The following is a 19,422-nucleotide window of genomic DNA, read 5'->3' on the forward strand; positions in this document are numbered from 1 at the left end:
TTTGCCTGGCTGCATATAAAATAAAGAATCGTTTCATAATGTGAAGTATTAGATTGGTTCCAACCAGCTTTCCCACTGGTGAAAAAAGGAGGAGAGGATCTCCTTTGACCAGCAAAGACCCATGGTAAAGATCCTGGAAGCTGCATAGAAAAAAAGTTATGTGGAGGGGGGGGGGCTGCAGTACAGAGGGTAAATAAGTGAGATTAAATGAAAACACTGCTGAATCCAACCAATTGTCCTTTTCTTCGGCTCCACAATCAGTGCATCTGGGTTGGGAGGGCAGAAAGGATTCTTTAACTACCTTTATGTGCCTATAGAATATGTTTGGTTTATAGAGCAAGGGCAGGGACAGGTTTGGAAAAACAAATCCATGCCACTTATTCTGCCTGTGTCTTCAGTGATGGAAGTCAGGATAAAAGGATTAATAAAGGAACTTCAGTTCTCTATTCTTTCTTTGTCCATGAGAAATCTCTAGTTCAGGGGTTTCAAAAATAAGGCTTGGGGGCTAGAACTGGCTCTTTTTTCCAGTTTTTCTTTTAATTTTAGACATAGAAAAGAATACTGTACACATGAATACTGTGTAGAAAAAAAACCCCAACCCCCCAAACAACAACCACGAAACATACACAATATGATTAACTAAAAGCACAAAGTAACATCCTTATCCATTGTTCCTCCTCGTAATATTTGTGAAACAGCCTGAGGGGTGGAATGGTCTGGGGTGTCAAGTTAGAATAGGGCCAATCAGGGTGCATGTCTCTCTGTTTGGCCTGCAGTTCCGGGGATGCTGTCCCAGTGGCTGTGGGGATTGGACCTTGTACATGGTGGGTGCAGGGTCTGTTGCTGGGCCTGTTGGTGGCTACTACTGCTGTTGTATTTGTGTCCTCCCCCATGCGACAGCTGTGCTGTAGCCCATGAGGGGTCAGTTCTTCCACATATTGGGGGCTGAGTCCTTCCACTGAGGATGCAACTCGGTGGCTGGGCCTCCTGTCCTATGGACATCTTGGTGGCCTTCAGCCATAGCTGGTTGCCACCTTCTATGGGAGGTGCTGCTGATATCTGATTATATTGGTTGCTGTGGCCTGGAGCCTCTGCTACACATGTGGCCTGTGTGCGTGGTGTCTGCTCCCCCATCCAATGGCCTTCAACCTGGGGCAACTGTTGCTACATAGGTGTAGTGCAGCTTGCTCAAAATGTCTGGCTTGAAACTCCACCATTGCCCTGTCAGTTTCTGCAATGACAGATCCTGTTCCAGCATGATATAATGGTTAAGAGCAGTTGCCTCTAATCTGGAGAACTGGGTTTGATTCCTTACTCCTCCACATGCAGCCGGCTTTGTGACCTTGGATTAGTCACAGTTCTGAGAACTCTCTCAGCCCCACCTACCTCACAGGGTGTCTCCTGTGGAAAGAGGAAGGGGACATAATTGTAAACTGATTTGAGATTCCTTTGGGTAGAGAAAAGCAGGGTATAAAAACCAACTCTTCTTCTTACATACTAGTCCGCGGGAGTTTGTCACCCCAAGGGTCAGACATGACTCGGTGCTTGCACAGGGGATACCTTTACCTTTAGTCCATGTATTTGTTGAACCTTCTGGAGCTTTTTGGGTGTTTCTGTCATTGGAATCTTTGCAAAAATTATTATTAAATTATTATGAGCTTTGTTTTGCCAATTCAGTAAGATGACCCTGGGGTATATTGCCATAAACCAATCTATTACTGAAATATTTTTCTCTAGTCAGCTTTAACCCAAAATAGGTCCTATTCGGGAATATAGTAAATGTGTGTGAATGGGAGGGGGGAATCCAATATTTGTCAGCAGGCAGAAGCCTCCTAATCAGGCATTTATTCAGTTGCCTTTTTGTCTGATTTTTTCCCCAAGTGATGGGAAGGAAGAGCTGTGCAGAACAGCAGATACTTATATGCCAGGCATGTTGCCTATCCATAACAAATAGCCCATTTCCCGCCAAACAGGATTATCCTGTTTGATATTTCTGTGCACAATGTTATTGCATTGTGCAAGTTATTGTGATGTCTTCCTTGCTTTCGGATTCTGCATAGGAACCTTCCTCATTCACATAAGACATCTGTGATGATCCCTGTAGCTAGACGCCCAATGAAACTTTATAGGACTTAAGAATCTCTAGTGGGAGGGGATTAGTGAGTGTGTTGGACTGGTACGAAGAGAGTCAGGAAGTTGAAGAGTCAGAGAGAGTGAGGCTTCGTATTGGGAGAGGAATCTGAGGTGGAAGGTTGGAGAGAGGGAACGTCAGAGATCCTCTGGGCCAAACCAGGTCGTGTGTCTTGGGAAGACAGGAGAACATGGCTGCTTCAGGACTCACCAGGTGTGGGACAGTTGGTTGGGTACATGGGAGAGGCTGGGTTGCAGGCCAGCTGGCCACCTGTGTTGGGAAGGCCTATTGCCCCGAACAACCCTACTGCTGTTGCCTTGCCTGGCCTCAATGGTGGCCACCTTGATTGGGGGGTTGGGGAGAGAAGGCCCCACATATGCCTCCTCCTGCCCAGGACAGGCCTGCCATGGCCTTGGTAGTGCCTGCCCAGGTCAGGGGGGGGGACGAAAAGGCCCCCGTGTGTGACTTCTCCCACCTGGGACAGCCCTGCAGCAGCCTCTGCAGGTCTTGGCGTGCCTGCCTGGGCTGGGGTGGGGAGAGAAGGCCTCACACATGCCTCCTTCTGCCAGGACAGCCCCACTACAGGTCTGGGCGCCTGCCCAGGTCAGAAGGGGCTAGCACCCATTGTATTTATTCAACAACAGGCTTTTTTGATAGTAAAATATATATGAATGGATTTCTAAATTTTTATATTAAACTGTTTAAATAAAACCTTTTTGTTAAGAAATTTCTATGAAGTATGACAAAAGTCTCTTCTCAGAAATAATAATTTCAAGTGATGGAAGTGGTAAAGCTCACATGCTCCTATTGGAAAAATATCTTTACTTAGTGAAAATGTCACATTGTCTCTTTATCTTGGGGCTGCTTGTATGCTAAACCAGCAAGGTAAAGGCTGTACTTGCATCTATAGAAGGAATTAAAAAGAGGGGTAATCCATCAGGCACAGAGGCTCTGACTTCTTTTTCCCTTCTCAGAATATGTCAGTTGTTTTAATTAGAACCCACATGGCCTGCAGGGGAGAGAAGGATTTTTTTGTCCTGCCCTTCCTCCAGGAATCTCCAAGCAGTGTTTGTTTCTCTCCTCTCATGTTCACAACAACCCTGTAAGATTTATTTATTTATTTAGATTTTTATTTTATTTAGATAGGCCAAGAGGAAGTAATTGACAAATGTCAACTATGAGCTTCATTGCTGAACAAGGATTTGAATCCAGGTCTCCCTGATTCCAGTAATTTAATCACTACACCCTACTGTAGTAGATGGTGAGGGGAATATTGACTATTGAATACTGGGTTAGATCTTTGCTTTGGAGACAGACTGGGCAATATAATAATTTGTTTAATTCTGATGAAATAATCTGAGTCAGTTGTTTAAAATGACAAAGAAACTAGATCAGATTGCTTTTTAAAAAATACACATTCTAAGTTTTCTGGTATTGTTGAGACATTTTCACATAGTATATGTTGGAAGCAAGAATCTCTCATGTATTCTATAGTTCAATGTTATTCTTCCTTCCATTCTCTTAAAAAAAAAACTTTAAAAAATCGGATTAGTTTCTTTCTAAAACCATATAGTGCCAGCATGGTGGCTAAAGTGTTGGACTATGATCTGGAAAATATAGGTTCAAATCTGTACTCTGCCATGGAAGCTTGCTGGGTGACTGGCTTTCAGCCTCATAGGGTTATTGGAAGGATAAAAAATAGGAGAGGTGAATGATACAATTTATGAGCTCCCATTGAGGAGAAAGATGGGATGTAAATAAATAGATAAATAAAACTGGCAATATATTTGCTATAATTTTGGAAAGACTTACCACAAGGTTTGAGAAATGATTCTGAAGCAAATTGTTTAGTCCTGTCGTGGAAAGCAGATGAGTACTACCCTCTTTTACAGCATACTGAGTAAAAAGTTTCAAAAGTTCATCACCATTCAAATTGGCCATATTTTTTAATCTTAAAAATGCTGGAGTACTTTTGAAGAAAAGCTGGTAAAAAGAAAGCCCAAAGTTAACATCTTTGAGGTTTGTCAAGGGGAAAGTATATTGAATTTGAGAGCAGACAAAGTGTTCTACATGCATTTGGAAAATAACATGAATTATATAGATGATGACAGTTCTGGTTGTCCTTTCTTTTACAATAAGATTTTTAATTCTGCCAGCACAAAAATTAAGCATTATATATACACTTTCCAATGTTTATAAAAGAACTTTATAGAAAAGTACTTATTTCTAAAGCTATTGTGATAAGAGAAATATAAAATACTTTTTAGATAGCAAGATGCAGTTCACTGTAAAATAATACATTCATATGCGACATTACAAAAGACATTATAATATATATAAAACATACTTTACCTAATGCTCTAACCCAGAGGCAGTACAGGTGCTACTGAGAAGCTATGGGTTGGGACACGCTTTATAGATTTTGCAAGCTGTCACTCCACCCTGATGACGAAATAGTTTTATGATGATACATATTATTGATTTTTTCACAGAGTAGTTCAGCAGTGGAATCAGCTGCCTAAGGAGATAGTGAGCTCCCCCTCACTGTTGCTCTTTAAGCAGCGGCTGGACAAATACCATGGAGGCTTTAGGCTGATCCTGCATTGAGCAGGGAGTTGGATTAGATTACCTATATGCCCCCTTCCAACTAGGATTCTATGATTGCATTAAAGTTTCTCTATTAGATTTTTAACAGCTGTCCAAGTGTTGTCAGATTTACATAAAGTCTTTTATCATGTGCCTTTTCCATTTCTCCTTGTAATCCAAATTTTTGTGATATGCTGAGAGATTCCAGCATAGTTTTTATATGAAAAAGGTTCACAGAGCCCATTATGCATTTTGGGAATATCTGGAATGTTTGTGGCTTATAGGGATTTAGCTATTAGAATAGATCTTCTTCTGCATTTAGATTGGCAAATAAACAGTTTCAAATGACTTGAGTATTTATTTATTTGCCATCCAGTCACAGCTGACTTATGGTGATTTCCTAGGCAAGAGATGTTCATGGGAGGTAGCCATTGTCTGTCTCTGCCTCCCAACCCTGGACTTCTTTGGTGGTTTCTTGTCCAAATGCTAACTGGGACCGATCCTGCTTAGCTTTTGAGATCTGATGCAATTGAGCTTGCCTGGGCTGGTCAGGGGGTTAAGGCTTCGTATGTTGTAACTAATACTGCCTTACTAAGACAAGATACAAGAGATCCAAAAAAGCATCTACTGACACCTCCAGGTCTCAGAAATATTTATTTATTCATTTATTTATTTATTACATTTATATCCCGTCACTCCCACAAGGGCTCGTGGCGGCTAACAAGATAAAACCCCAATACATAAAAACCCCAATAAAATAAATAACAATTTTGATCAAACTAGCCAATCAACTAAAAATCATCCATTCATTTGGTGGCCAAAAAATCATACTAATCATTATTTAAAAACCTCAGGGTGGCAGAGGGGCTGATATCGCCCTTTAATCTCCTCTTAATAGCCCCCAAAGGGCTTAACTGCTGCTTACAATCCAGTTTTGATCAAGTCACTGTGCAGGCACAATAGCGGAGTTAAACCTCTCTCCTTGTAACTGTCTCTTTTCTGTAGTTGGGCTTAAAGCAAGTTAGAGCACCAGTTTCTCTAGCACAAATAGCATGCTGGCAGAGGTGCAGGGTGTTTGATTAGATGACTTTGGAGGTCTCTTCCAACTCTATGGTTTTAGGTCTTTAACTCTCTATCCCATGTTGTAGCTCCAGTCTATCCTTCCATAGGTGGTTTTTGGAGAGGTTCCAATCCCAAATTTTGTATATTTCACTTGTTCTTAAAGAACATGAAATTACCAGTTGAAACAAGCAGAGGAAAAAGTCTTTAATTTCTTAGCTGATTAATCACAAAATAGCTCTACGAATGTGTGCGGTTTCTTCCTGAGGCAGCAAACATCCTAAGCTGGAACAGGGCTCCTTGAGTTGGAGAAAGGCTGCAGACTGCTGAGTGGAGTGGTAGGTTCTAGGTGAATGTAGCTGTGGCAGGTCGGGACGGTAGCAAGAAGCAAGGCGCTTCGAGACTCTGAAGCCTCCTTCAAAAGAGAGATTCATAAAGCCACATCACCCTTAAGCTTTTAAAAGTAACTCAGGACATTTCTGTTCCAGTAGTCATTTGGCTGACAAAGAGTTCTGTATTTTTTCGTATTTGCATTTTGAACTTTGATGTGTCATTGGTGGTTTTAATAATTTTACACTGTACTTTATTGTTTTGACTTGTGGAAAACCAGTATAACATATTCTAAATAAATAACTCTGATTTTCAGTAGCGCAGGCTAGCCTGATCTCATCAGATTTCAAGCTAAGCAGGGTTGGCCCTGCCTAATACGTGGATGGGAGACCACCAAGGAAGTCTGGGTTGCTGTGCAGAGCCAGCCAATGACAAACCACCTCTGTTCAGGTCTTGCCTTGAAAAACCTGCAGAGTCACCATAAGTCAACTGTAGCTTGATGGCACTTTACACAGACAAGGTGTAAATTTCTGGATTGCTGTGTTGAGTCAGTGTTTTAAGTTTGTCAATTACCTAGACTACGCCACTGCTTTGAATTGAGATCTGCTCAGTACAGATGTGTTAATATGCTGACAAGTACTGCCTGTTTATCTGTTGTACATCTAAACACCCCCTCATTTCCCACAGGGTGTGTGCTGGCTATTTAATAGTTGGCTGAGTGCTTTGAAGTTATTTCATTGCTGGCTTTGAAGAAATGGAGTGATCTCTATATTTACTTTACATTTCCTTAGACTTGCTGATAAATAAGACCATCGAAATATATCATTTTATTGGTGTGTGCAGTGAATCTCCATATTGTGCTGCATTTGATCCCAATTGTCAACACATTGAGATACTTGCAACTAAATCTTACATTCCAATAGTGAAGTCGAGAAATCTTTGGATACTTAAATCCAGTTACTGGAGCTGTGAATAGGCAAGACAGGTCTTTCTACAAACGAAAAGGGTTCTAGGTTTGCAGAAAAAGATGAAGTCATTTTCAATTTCAGTTTGTTATTTCAGTCTAAGACCAGCATAAAATACAAAAAAGGGAAAGGGAAAAATATGAACAGTACAAAATGGATAACATTGTCAAGAAGATTGACATCCAAATTGTCATTCCAACAAATGCAATTAAACACATAACTCAGCTGATGAGTTCCTTATTCATTAAAGCACTCCATTTCCTACAGACAAGGAAGCAGAATTTTGCAGTAACCTCTTTGTCTTCAAGCAAGAATTTACCAGAGATTCAAAACAATTTTACTAAATCTATTTCTATGGTCTCACAGTCCCAGTTGTTCTCCATAGGAAAGTTGGGACAGGGATTTAGCCACTTACAGCTAAACAGCAGCTGAGATAAGGCCACCACGCTGGTTCTGGAAAATCTGAGGATGACATTGGAGCTATAGATTGAATATGCCCAGATTGTTTCCCACTATATTGGAACACTACCACAAGATATTTAAAGAGAGCACCTTAAAAATCTGAACATGATAAAAGGAGCATCTCTAACTTAAAAAAAATGGATTTCCTGAATACCTGTTGCTAGGCAACCATAGTATTCCAGGCTTCAGTTCTGTGAGTAAAGTGGCATGGGGACAAGGCCCTTTCTATTTTGGCTTTTGAGGGAGACCTCACTGGGGCCATGCCTGGCTATTGCTAGATCCAGGTTGGAAAATTCCAGGAGATTTTGCAGAAGGCAGGTTTGGATACAGGAGGGTCCTCATCCAAATATGCCATAGAGACCATCCTCCAAAGCAGTCAGTTTCTATTGGTGGACAGATCTCGGTCATCTGGAGTTCAGTTGTCTCCAGGTGGGAAGATGGTGTGTTTGGGTGTAATCAGTGACAGCGTGTCTGAATAATCTTAATTATATTACTGTGCAGTCAGACCAATTTGTGGGGAATGCAGATATACATACAGTCCTTTCTTTGACTGCTAATATGGTAAGATTCCTGACAAATAGATGGGGAATAAATGGAGGTAGTGACAGATTTTATTTCCCTGGGCTCCAAGATCACTGCAGATGGGGACTGCAGCAAAGACATTAAAAGACACTTGCTTCTGGGGAGGAAAGCAATGGCAAATCTAGACAGCAACCTTAAAAAGCAGAGACATCACCCTGCCAACAAAAGTGCGTTTAGTCAAGGCTATGGTATTCCCAGTTGCAATGTATGGCTGTGAAAGTTGGACCATAAGGAAGACCGTGTCAAAGAATTGAGGCCTTTGAACTCTGGTGCTGGAGAAGACTCTTGCGAGTCCCTTGGACTGCAAGGTGAACAAACCAGTCAGTCCTAAAGGAGATCATCCCAGACTGCTCCTTAGAAGGCCAGATCCTGAAGATGAAACTCAAATACTTTGGCCACCTCATGAGAAGGAAGGACTCCCTGGAGAAGAGCCTAATCAGTCACCAGGAGGCCTTGATCAATGCTCCAATAGCCAAAGATTGGGTTAGACTTGGCTAATGCCACCAGTAAGTAAAGTTAGTCCTGCATGCTTTGATAGCAACTCTATTTTTAGTGCAGTAGTGGGCCAAAACTTTATTGGCTTATGTAAAAGAGAAGAGATGCCGGTCTCATGAATGATGGAGGAAGAAAGAAGACAAAGGCAGAATGGAGGGCTGTTGACAATAACACCTCTTTGGTGTTGGGTGCTCATAGGATGCTCACATCTCCTTCATTGTCAGGATAATCAACAAAAAAAATGGTGAATGTACATTTGTATCCCTTTTGTCATGGGAGGAAGCTTCAGTTTACAAAGGTTAATTAAGATATGTACTATTTCCAGACTTCTGTGTTTATAAACTGGATAAAAATTAGCAGAGTGATAGCTAGCGTCCTGTTGAGTAACATCTTTAACCTGAGGGCAGCCAGTAAATTAAGTTAAATTGAGCCAGTAAATCAGGTTTTATAAAAACAAGATGGTACTATGATGAACTGGTTCTGCATCTTTAAAAGTTTGCTAGGATCATTTTCACATAAGAGCAAACTGGCATTCTTGAAGTACTGAAGAATGCAAAAATTTCCACAAAAAAATTTGCCTCCTCAGGTGAAGACCCAAATCCCTCTCCCAAGAAGTCTACATAATGATTAGCCTCATTCACTGATTTTGGAGGCTGCTTATAGATTTTTACATTATTTGTCTGTCTCCTGGAGACCAAGAGAATATGGACCCTTTGTGCCCTTGCTAAAAGACTTAGATTACAACACTGGAAAGATAAATGCCTGCTTCCAATGGACTGAAGACTTTACAATCATATCAACATCTGAAGGTATAGCATATACATTACAGTTTCTCATGAACGTATTTTTGATGTGGAACACATCTGGTATGCCTTCTGGGACAGAGATGGGTACAGACATGGTCCTTGCCCACCCCCCCAGGAGGATGCCAGAAGAGGGAGGGAGGTGACTGGTGGTGGAGGCTGAGGCACCAGCCTCCAGGGAGGGTGGGAGGTGGCTGGTGGAAGTGGAAGCTGAGACACCGGCCGCAAGGAAGGGAGGCGGCCAGTGAAGGTGGAGGCCTCTGGGACTTGGGGTGGAGGCCATACACCTGGCCAAAGCTGCGAGGCCACCCCACAGACCTCTGGAGGCCAGGAGAGAGGCCATGTGCCTGGCCGAGGCTATAGCGCTGCCCCGCAGGCCTCTGGGGGCTGGGCAAAGGCTGCATGGCTCCTGAGGATCAGGTTCCTGCCCTCTAGGCCTTTGGGAGCCACAGCACAGGCACAGGTGCTGCTGTCCAGGCTGGAGGAGGCTGGGGTCCTCTTGGGAGAACAGGTGAAGGAGGGAGGAGGACTCCCTGTCTGCATGTGTGTGTGTCGGGATGGAGAGCCCGGAGAGTAGGTCAGGAAAGTGACGGGAGGGGGAAGTGAGAAGGGTAGGGGTTTGTGTGTGTGTTTGTATGAGAAAGAGATGGAGAGGGAGAGGGAGACGGAATGAATCAAAGAACTCCGGAGCAGGTATGTGTTCCACATACCTGTGAGGGCCTGGGTGTCACACCTTTTACTTAGATATTTGGATAGCTTTTATCGAGGCTTATCTATAGGCTTGTACCATTGTTGTTATATTTGATTACATTTTTTATTTCTTTGGGAATTTGATTTATAGTAAAAAGCAAACAAACATAGTTTTCCAGTGTCTTACATCAGGCTGAGCTTTGAAGCCACTTAGGAAGTCTTAGGTTTTCCAGAGTACCTCACAAGTCTAGTACAACTGGTAGGATGAACCCCTGGCCTTCTCCATCCTGAGAAGGGCAACTGCATGTTCCTTTGCCAAGTTAAGTTTAACTGTTTAAAAAGCAGTGGAAATCTGCTTGCTGAAAGTGAGAATCGTGTTGTTTTATTAACATAGAATCATAGATCCGGAAGGGGTCATACAGGCCATCTAGTCAACCCCCCTGCTCAATGTAGGATCAGCCTAAAGCATCCAGGATAAGTATCTGTCCAGCCGCTACTTGAAGACTGTCAGTGAGGGGGAGCTCACCACTTCCATAGGCAGTTGATTCCACTGCTCTGGCTGAAATTTTTTTTTCCTGATATCTAGCCAGTATGATTATCCACCTAGTTTAAACCCATTACTGTGGGTCCTATCCTCTGCTACCAACAGGAGCCTTTCCTTGCCCTCCTCTAAGTGACAACCTTTCAAATACTTAAAGACAGCAATCTTCAGAGTCAGTTGAAGTAACTGAATGAAGAGAGTTAATGAGTCAAGAGTATAATTCTGCTTAGGATTTATTTATTTAAATATTTCTCTGTTGCCTTTCCCACCAATTCATAATCTTCAAGGCAGCAAACATTAAAATGTTGAAGTGTTTCAAACATTACATATTATTTACAATACTATGTATAAAAACAATGAGTTGAGGATCTGCAAGGACTTGCAGGGAACATGTCATTTCCCCCTCTTTCACTGCATCTTCTTTTTCTTTCCTGAAAACCCCATAGACTCTTCTTTTTTCCATCCTTCTTTCCTTTCCACCTACCAGCCAACCTATCTTTATCTGCTCCCAGCCCCCTACTTCAGCTTTCCTTCCTTTCGTCTCCCAAGCAGCCTATCTCCAGGAAAACTACAGCCCAGGTATAGTGTCAACCAAGTTGTGTCCATTTGTGGGGAATGTGCAAAGATTTGCAAGGGGCACCTTACTTTGTCCTGCATCCCCTCCCCACACTATTTCCTCTTTCCTTGTCCTAGCAAGTACATATTCTTACCTTTCCCTGCTATCTTTTTCTTCACATCCACTCACTAATCTACCTTTTATCTGGCTTCCCATATTTCATAGAATCATAGAGTTGAGTCTCCAGAGTCATCTAGTCCAATCCACTGCAGAATGTAAGAAATTCACAACTATCTGCCCACCCATAGTGACCACAATTCCATGCCCAGATGCCGCTCCCTCAAAATAAAACCCTAGAATTCCTGGTTAGCCTGGTCTGGAAAAACATTTGCTTGATCCAGAGTGGCAATCAACATTTTCCTGGGCATGCAAGAAAGGGTCACAAGAACCAAGCACTGACACAGTCTCTTCTGCCCAGCCACTCACAATCTGCCTAAGTTCATAAAATCAGCATTTCTGTCAGATGACTATCTAGCCTCTGCTTAAAAACTTCCAAGGAAGGGGAGCCCACCACCTCCTGAGGAAGCCTTTTCCACTGAGGAACTGCTCTAACTGTCAGGAACTTCTGGATGATTAGCTGAACTATTTTGAATTAATTTCAGCCCACTGGTTCTGGTCCAACCCTCTGAGGCAACAGAAAACAACTCTGCTCCCTCCTCTATACAACATCCTTTCAGTTGTATTTTTATGCACCTCTGGTGTTCTCCTGGGTTTTCAAAATCCTACATAACAGTCTTGGGTGTTGCTGTTGCATGGATTTTGTCATCCATCTGGGGACCAACCTTAGGATAAGTGGTTAGTGAGGGATTAGTTATCTATGTAATTGCAATTGAAATTTTGTGAAACATCTTAAGGAAAAATGTCACATTGAGGCTTAATAGTGGTATTTTACTTTATAAAGTTAAAAGTGGAATATTTTGATCCTGTTTCCAAGTATACCAGGAGGCTCTATTCTAATTGTCAATAAACTGCATGTGTTCTCCAGCAGGCGTGATTAGAGCCACTAATGAATTATGCATTGAATGATAGTATGTTGCCAGTTTTAAGAACCAGCACCTCCACATGAGCCCTGTACATGTTGAAACCACAGCTTAGATAATTGTGCTGGCTCTTTTTCAAGCACAGATATGAAAGTCAGAAACCTAATATAGTCGGTGCTTCTATGTAATCCCTGCCAGACTGAGAGCCCCACTTATTCCAGTAAGCAATTTTGTGGAGCCTGTAGACAGCCTGAGCTGAGCCAACTCTTCAGATTTGTAGCATTTGCGAAAACGTTTTTTAAAGAGAAATATCTCCAGCTGCACCAGTATTTATTGGAAGAATGCTTTTTTGCAAGCCCTGCAGAACTGACAACTGTCAGGGTTTGGACTTCAATTGACAACTTATTCCATCAGGTCTGGCCATCCCTTTATGGCCAGGGATTACCAACAAATTGGTGTTAGCAAACAGCAATGCTCTCTAGGGAGTGGGCATATTGGGAGAGTTGGTCCCTCATGTATGCAGGATACAGACTGTATAGGGACTTAAAGGTCAGTACCAGAACATTGAACCTAATCTAGAACTCCATTGGTTGCCAATGTAGCTGTTGGAGGGCAGGTCGAATATAGGCCCCTACAGGTCCATTCTGCACCAGCAGAATGTCTCTAGGTCAGGGCCAAGGGTGGCCCTGTGTAGAGGCTCAATATACATGGATTTCAATAGTGATCATATAATACAATGGGTAGAACATATTCTTATTAAATACAATGTTACTGTACTAGAAACATGGGCTATGTTGTGTGTGTGTGTAAGAGAGAGATAAAGAATCTTTTAAAAAATCAATATAAATAAATGCAAAGGTAAATATGTTTTTCTTTATTTAGGTCATTGACATGCCTGAACACAATCCTGGAGATATGGGAGGAACAATGAGATTGGGGAAAAGGAAAACAATTTTTAAAGCCGAGGACTCAGTCTTATGTAAGTGGTAAGACTCCTTGCAGATTTAGTTGCCATTATTATATGATCAACAGTATACCCTCTGCACCCCAAATGTACACCATACATGTGGCTTAAAGTGTACTGTTTAATTCAGTATATTCTCTTCATTCCTGTTTTACAAAATTGTACTTGTGTCTAAAGGCATTGCTAGAAGACATAATATGATAAAATGGAAGTTCCCCAAATTATTGTTTGAAGGAATAGCCATTTCTTTCTGGGTAATGCAAATGGGTGAACCCACATTTCATAAGGCAGACCTGGCCCCTTAATACTTGAATACTTGAGAGCCAGTTTGGTGTAGTGGTTAGGAGTGCGGACTTCTAATCTGGCATGCTGGGTTCGATTCTGCACTCCCCCACATGCAACCAGCTGGGTGACCTTGGGCTCGCCACAGCACTGATAAAACTGTTCTGACCGGGCAGTGATATCAGGGCTCTCTCAGCCTCACCCACCCCACAGGGTATCTGTTGCTGGGAGAGGAATGGGAAGGCAATTGTAAGCCGCTTTGAGCCTCCTTCGGGTAGGGAAAAGTGGCATATAAGAACCAACTCTTCTTCTTCTTCTTCTTCTTCTTCTAATACATTTGCCTCATAATGATGACATTTGCAGGGGAGTATCAGCTGGTTGGAAAGGATGTGTGTCCTTTACTTGCAAGTAATCCCTTCCAATCCCACCTTCATAGCCACGTTTTCCTTAACATGGGACCTATAAAAGATGTGAGCCTGGTTGGGGAAAGAACTTGCAGCCAGGAATTATAAAAGAGAGTGGGTAGGGGAAGGGGTAATCACCCCATTTTACCAGTTCTCCCCTCCATATCTGTTTTCAATCTCCATTACTTTTAATCATAATGTGGCATTCTACCCTAAGAAGAGGAGCTAAGATTTCTGTCCTAGAGCCCTAACACTAGGGCCATTCCATGAAAAAGAAGTGATTTCCAACAATGTAAGTCTGCTTGCACGGTGAAACATACCTTGTGTCAATATAAATGTCTTCCTCTAGTAGAATAGAAATACATTATCTAGCACTAGGTGATGAATGATTGCCTATTCTTATTTATTTATACCTCACTTTTTCCCCATGGGGTACTCAGAGTGGTTAGGAAAATTCTTCTTTTCCCCAATTTATTCTCACAAAACCCCTGTTAAGGTAGGTTAGGATGACCTTGGCCCAAGGTCACCCAGCCTATTTCCATGACTGAGTGAGCATTTTAATCCAGATCTTAGTCTGACACTTTAACTGACAGAGGTTGTTAAGAACCATGAGAGACAAAAGACTCAGAAGCATGTCATGAAGATGACATTTGTTCATTAATTTTATTACTTTCCATATGAATAGAAGAAATACAGATTAATGATCATTTATTTTAAAGGAAATGGTAGCAAACATATTCATTGTTGCAGGTAACTTTTACTTTACTAAACATGTGGGTTCTTCAGTAGTTTCATGAATTTCATGTGGGATTGATGGTTCTAATACAGATTTTCCCACAGTTCAAAGTCTTTTGTTAGACATAGGGGAAGAGTCCCGGCATACAGAGATCATAGACACCAACATCTTTTTTTTTTTTTTGCATAGGTTTGGCCACACCTTTTAGTATCTATGTGAAGTGGGCAAATCCAAATCCAAACCACCCCCATTCAGCAACCAGCAGACCAAAGAATCCCCAGGGGAGGGGAACCACCAGCAGGCCCACCTGCAGGGTTTGAGCAATACGCCTATCGAGCTCCTCCTACCCATCAGGCCTGCTGGTCCTAGGGAAGGTGTCGCCTAGGGCAAGTGCCACAGGCATCAGTCTCTATTAGAGACTATTCGTCCTAGTCACCCTGCAATGCCAGGCAGTTGTCTCCTGGGCGGAGGATGCTGCTGCCATGCCTATGCACAGTCTCATAAGGAGGCCCCCGAAAACTGGTTTATCCCTGCATGCAGGCAAGGGCACAAGCCACAAAGAATCTGTCCCCAACGCAAATCACCTGCTGCAACTAAATTACAGAACAGAAACATGACTTTAAGCAGAAAAAAAGGAAAAGGAAGGAATAACTTCAAACCGATATATAACTTGGGGCCAAAACCAAAAATTAAGGGGGGGGGAGGATGGGAAGCGGTCAGCCAGAGCGTGATGAAGAGGCCAGGCACCCAGGCTGGCTCCCTCTTAAACAGCCGTTTTCGCCCGGATGGGCTGGCTCCCACTCACGCTGCTTGCAAGATGTCCCCCACACATCCAGGGCTGTCATACAAGATCAGGCCAATCTCTTCCTGCCAGTCTTCCCTGCTGGCACAATGGTGACCATGCACCAAGAGCTGCATCAGCTCTTGTGCAAAGGAATTTGTACTGCTTAAAGACCAATTTTGTGTCATCCTTCTAACTAGTTATTTAGTGGTCCAGATGGCTCCAAACAGTTTTTTGAAGCTACAGTGTTTGTTGAATGACTGTGTATAATTTTTATAACAACAGTGCTAGGATTTTGTTAATTTGTGAAAGGCTGCTTAATTGAAATATGTTATATTTAAACTGCTTGCTGTATCCTCCTTGCAGGATGCTTAGTGAATTCCTGATATACTTAATGCTTTTATAGTTTTAACTTGCATATTTTCTAAACATAACCTTTTCCTTTTAGCACAGAACACTGGAAAACTAGAGGAGTTTAACTTTTGGGTCCAATTGGACAGTGAAGAAAGCTGAAAGGAAGAAGTTGATTAATTTGAAATGTGGTGTTGGGGGGAAATTTACAGATGTTATGGACCTCCAAAAAGACAAAATAGTGGGTTCTAATTCTCTCCCTACAAGTTACATGACTTTGGTCACATTATGAGAATAATCACCAGAAAAGACAATAATGCCAGGAATAGCAGAAGGCTGCAGGAAAAGGATAACCCAAGATGAAATGAACAATTCATGGTTTATACCACAATCAGCTCCAGGTCTTCTTTTAGCAGAGAGACTAGAGTCCCTCCATCTTCTGTTTCCAATTATGTAGTCTATCTGATTTCTATATTGGTCACCCAGTGATGTCCACATTTTGCAATGAGCAATGTCTTCACAGAACTGTGTGAGTCGCTCCCCTGCTTCATTTCATGCTCCTGTCCCAAATCTACCAACAATATTTGATTCTGCTTTGTGGCCGGCTTTTATGTTCCAGTAACCTATGCTTATCGACACAGATTGTTCAGAATGTGTGATCTGTTTCTTACTAGAGACTTGTGTAAAAGCTTTCAATTTCTTCCTCATCAGCTTCCATAGTTAGGGCTTTAAGGGAATTAAAATTAGGTTTTCCTCTTTATTTAGAAAGCAGATTTTGTAGATAATGATGGAAGCATTCCAGCCATCCTGGACATTTATCCATTTCCTCCCAATTACCATTTTCATGAGTCCAAACAAATAGTATCTCCCCCAGTGGCACATTTGAGAAAAAGAGTTCCTAGAATCCTCACCAGTCAATCTGTGATTGGGCATAGAGATCCCATTCTGTAATGTTGCCAAATTTTAGAAAAACCTGCGGCAAAATGACCAAGTTACCAGAGTTTGAAGAGAGATGCTGGCCGCATTCACACAAAGCATTTTCTTTGCCTTGGCTGCCAAATTGCACTGGTCTTGGTTGTTGCTTTTTTAAAGCATCTGTTTGATGTTGCCCTCTAATTATCCACTTTCCAGGTTTCCCCTGTCATGTTCTTTCTCAGAATTGGTTTAGTCCAATATTTCTGGAAAGAACATAATGCAATCATGATAGGAAGCTTACTGAATGAGAAGGTGTGTGTTTCAAGATTCCCCCACACCATTTTTGTTCCATTGGGTCCTTGCAGCCACCATTTCCCTGGCCATGTCCCTGGACTGTCAAAAAATCAATAATTGCCGTTGCACTATAGCCCAATAACATTATAACAAGCAATTGCTTTGACCTATATTCCCAGTCCCCAATGAAACAATGGCTCAACCCTAGTGGTACTACAAAATTGAATTCCCACAGAGAACTCACAGCTGCCATCTAGTTGCTAGTCCCTATGTGACATGTTATGTCTAGTTTATGCATCCACTCCTGTGTCATGTTGTAAACAGTAAATAGAACTTCACAAATTAGTCTTTCTTAAGAAGTCTCCATCTATTGCTGTGCTGTGTGAACACATGAAGCTGCCTTGTTGTAATGAGTCAGTCTTATCAAATTCAGTACTGTCTTCTCTGCAGTTCTCCAGAGTTTCAGAGTCCTTCACATCAGCTACTACATGATCCTTTTAACTCAAGATGTCAGTGACTGAAATTGAGATTACATGATGTAAAGCAGATTCTGACCCCCTGAGCATAGGCTTACCATTTGCCTGACCTCATGCTGATTGGCCCATGCTCGATCAAATGATGTGTGGGAGAAAAGGCTTTGAAACATATGTTCTTCCTCCTTAGGTTCATGGATGAATTTCAGTGAGGCTTCCTCTTAAACAGAAGGGTTTAAAAAAAAAATTCAATATGTGACGGTTCATTACCTAGCTGCCGTATGCAGGAGGTGGCCATTCTGAGGAGGCCTTACACAGAGTAAAGAGAAGTAAAGAGAAGTTGCAAAAGTATCTCAGCTAACGTCTTGTAGCTGAGCAGAAGCTTCCTCCATCATGCTGTAGCAGACAATTGACTAGCTCTGGATGAGGAAAGATGAGCACCAAATAGATTTAATATGCATGCTATGTTTAGCACTGGTGTTGTATTTTACAGTTTTTGTACTTCCCAGTGTCTTGAGTTATACATAGCATCCAATACATTAGGATGGAGTGGGAACAAACAACATTCAGAAGATTTCTTACCCTTCTCTAGTTCTCAGTTTCCAGCCAGAAATGGAAGTGCTCAGAGCCACAAAAGAAAGGGTTAAGGCTGGTCTTAATCCTCTTTTTATTTCTAGACTAATTGACTGAACATGTAAGGGGAGGGCAATTCTTTGAAACAGTGGAAGTCAATATCTCTGCAGGACTGGACAATAGAAAATTTTGATGTGCTACCTTTCCCTGAAATAACTTTAATTCAGTATTTGTGTTTACCACTTTCTGCAGATTGCCCAGCATGTCTTGAAACAATTCTTTTCAATAAATAAATGGAAATAACTATTGAGCATTCCTGTAGAGTTTCTTAACATAAAAAATCCTGTTCCATCTGTGAACATATTTGTAAAAGGGAGCTGGCTGGATAATGTGTTCTGTCTATACTGCAGCTGGACACAGTTAATTTTATTATGACAATGGAGATGTAGTGTGGGTTTTTTGTAGTGCTTCACACACAATAGCCTCCTGTCAAGCAATATTTCAATAATTGTAGGATGCATATTAATGTATTTAAAAGATTTTATAGGACAAGTGAGTAGGAACAAATGTAATGCAGATTTTGTGTCATCACTTTTGCCACCTCTTGGAGCAAAATGTTGATTTTGTATTTGCAATTGGAACCAGTTTTTATATTACCCAAACAGTGTGATCTCTACTTCATGTGGTCACCTCACACATTTTTTGTATAATAGTTGCATTGCAGAAAAACTATGTGGCTCATAATATGACAGAGTTATTTTCCCAGGCAATGAGTTGCATTTTCTCATGCTGATAGGACAGGCAGCTATTTGCTCCCCCCATCCCAAAATATTGTTTATTTATTTAGTGAACTAGAGGCAAAGCCTGGTGCACCCAAGAAAGCACCAGGCACTGGGAGGCATGCCTGGATTGAGGACTTTGTGGGTGCTGGCCACATGGCAACAGCATAAATCCTGGTTTCAACATCCACTTCCCCTGCTTCCCACTCGATCTTAAGATTCAGTGTGGTGTAGTGGTTAGAGAGTGGCAGACTCTAATCTTAAGAGCTGGATTTGACGCCTCCTCCGTGTGCAGCCAGCTGGGTTGCCAACCTCTAGAGGAGCCGAGAAAAAGAATCAATAATTGGCTGTGCAATAAAGTTTATTTCTCTCAGAGTCCTCTCAGCCTCACAGGGTGTCTGTTGTGGGGAGAGTAAGGGAAGGCTAATATAAGCCACTCTGAGAATCCTTTGGGCCAGGAAAAGCATGGTATAAAAACCAACTCTTCTTTTACTGGGAAGTTGCTACTGGGAAACAGTCCCCATGGCCTCATGGTGTTTCTTTGCCCCATCTACAGTTTCCCCATTTTCCATGCCAATTGGTCTCAAATTTGCTATGTTGTGATGATCTTGAAAAGACTGCAGCAAGGCC

The 19,422-nt window shown here is 42.0% G+C and overlaps 2 protein-coding genes across 5 annotated transcripts in view; one reads left to right on the forward strand and one right to left on the reverse strand.

Annotated features, from left to right (window-relative positions):
• The window catches only part of CTPS2 (CTP synthase 2), an 83,944-nt gene that overhangs the window by 49,280 nt on the left and 15,242 nt on the right, over positions 1–19,422 (forward strand). For 3 of the 4 annotated variants that reach the window (XM_077343153.1, XM_077343154.1, XM_077343155.1), the window contains exon 14: positions 13,123–13,219. In XM_077343153.1, coding sequence (XP_077199268.1) covers positions 13,123–13,219 — 97 coding nt within the window. Of the gene's footprint in view, positions 1–13,122; positions 13,220–15,855; positions 18,305–19,422 lie in introns of those variants that run through there. The other variant, XM_077343156.1, reaches the window with a different exon arrangement.
• The window catches only part of S100G (S100 calcium binding protein G), a 93,840-nt gene that overhangs the window by 1,100 nt on the left and 73,318 nt on the right, over positions 1–19,422 (reverse strand). Inside the window, exon 3 of the mRNA XM_077343162.1 lies at positions 3,944–4,114. Within this exon, the coding sequence (XP_077199277.1) occupies positions 3,944–4,072 (129 nt within the window). The 5' untranslated portion in view covers positions 4,073–4,114. The remainder of the gene's footprint in view (positions 1–3,943; positions 4,115–19,422) is intronic.

The sequence above is a fragment of the Paroedura picta genome, chromosome 6 (genome assembly GCF_049243985.1).
Source record: "Paroedura picta isolate Pp20150507F chromosome 6, Ppicta_v3.0, whole genome shotgun sequence".
Lineage (NCBI taxonomy): Eukaryota > Metazoa > Chordata > Lepidosauria > Squamata > Gekkonidae > Paroedura > Paroedura picta.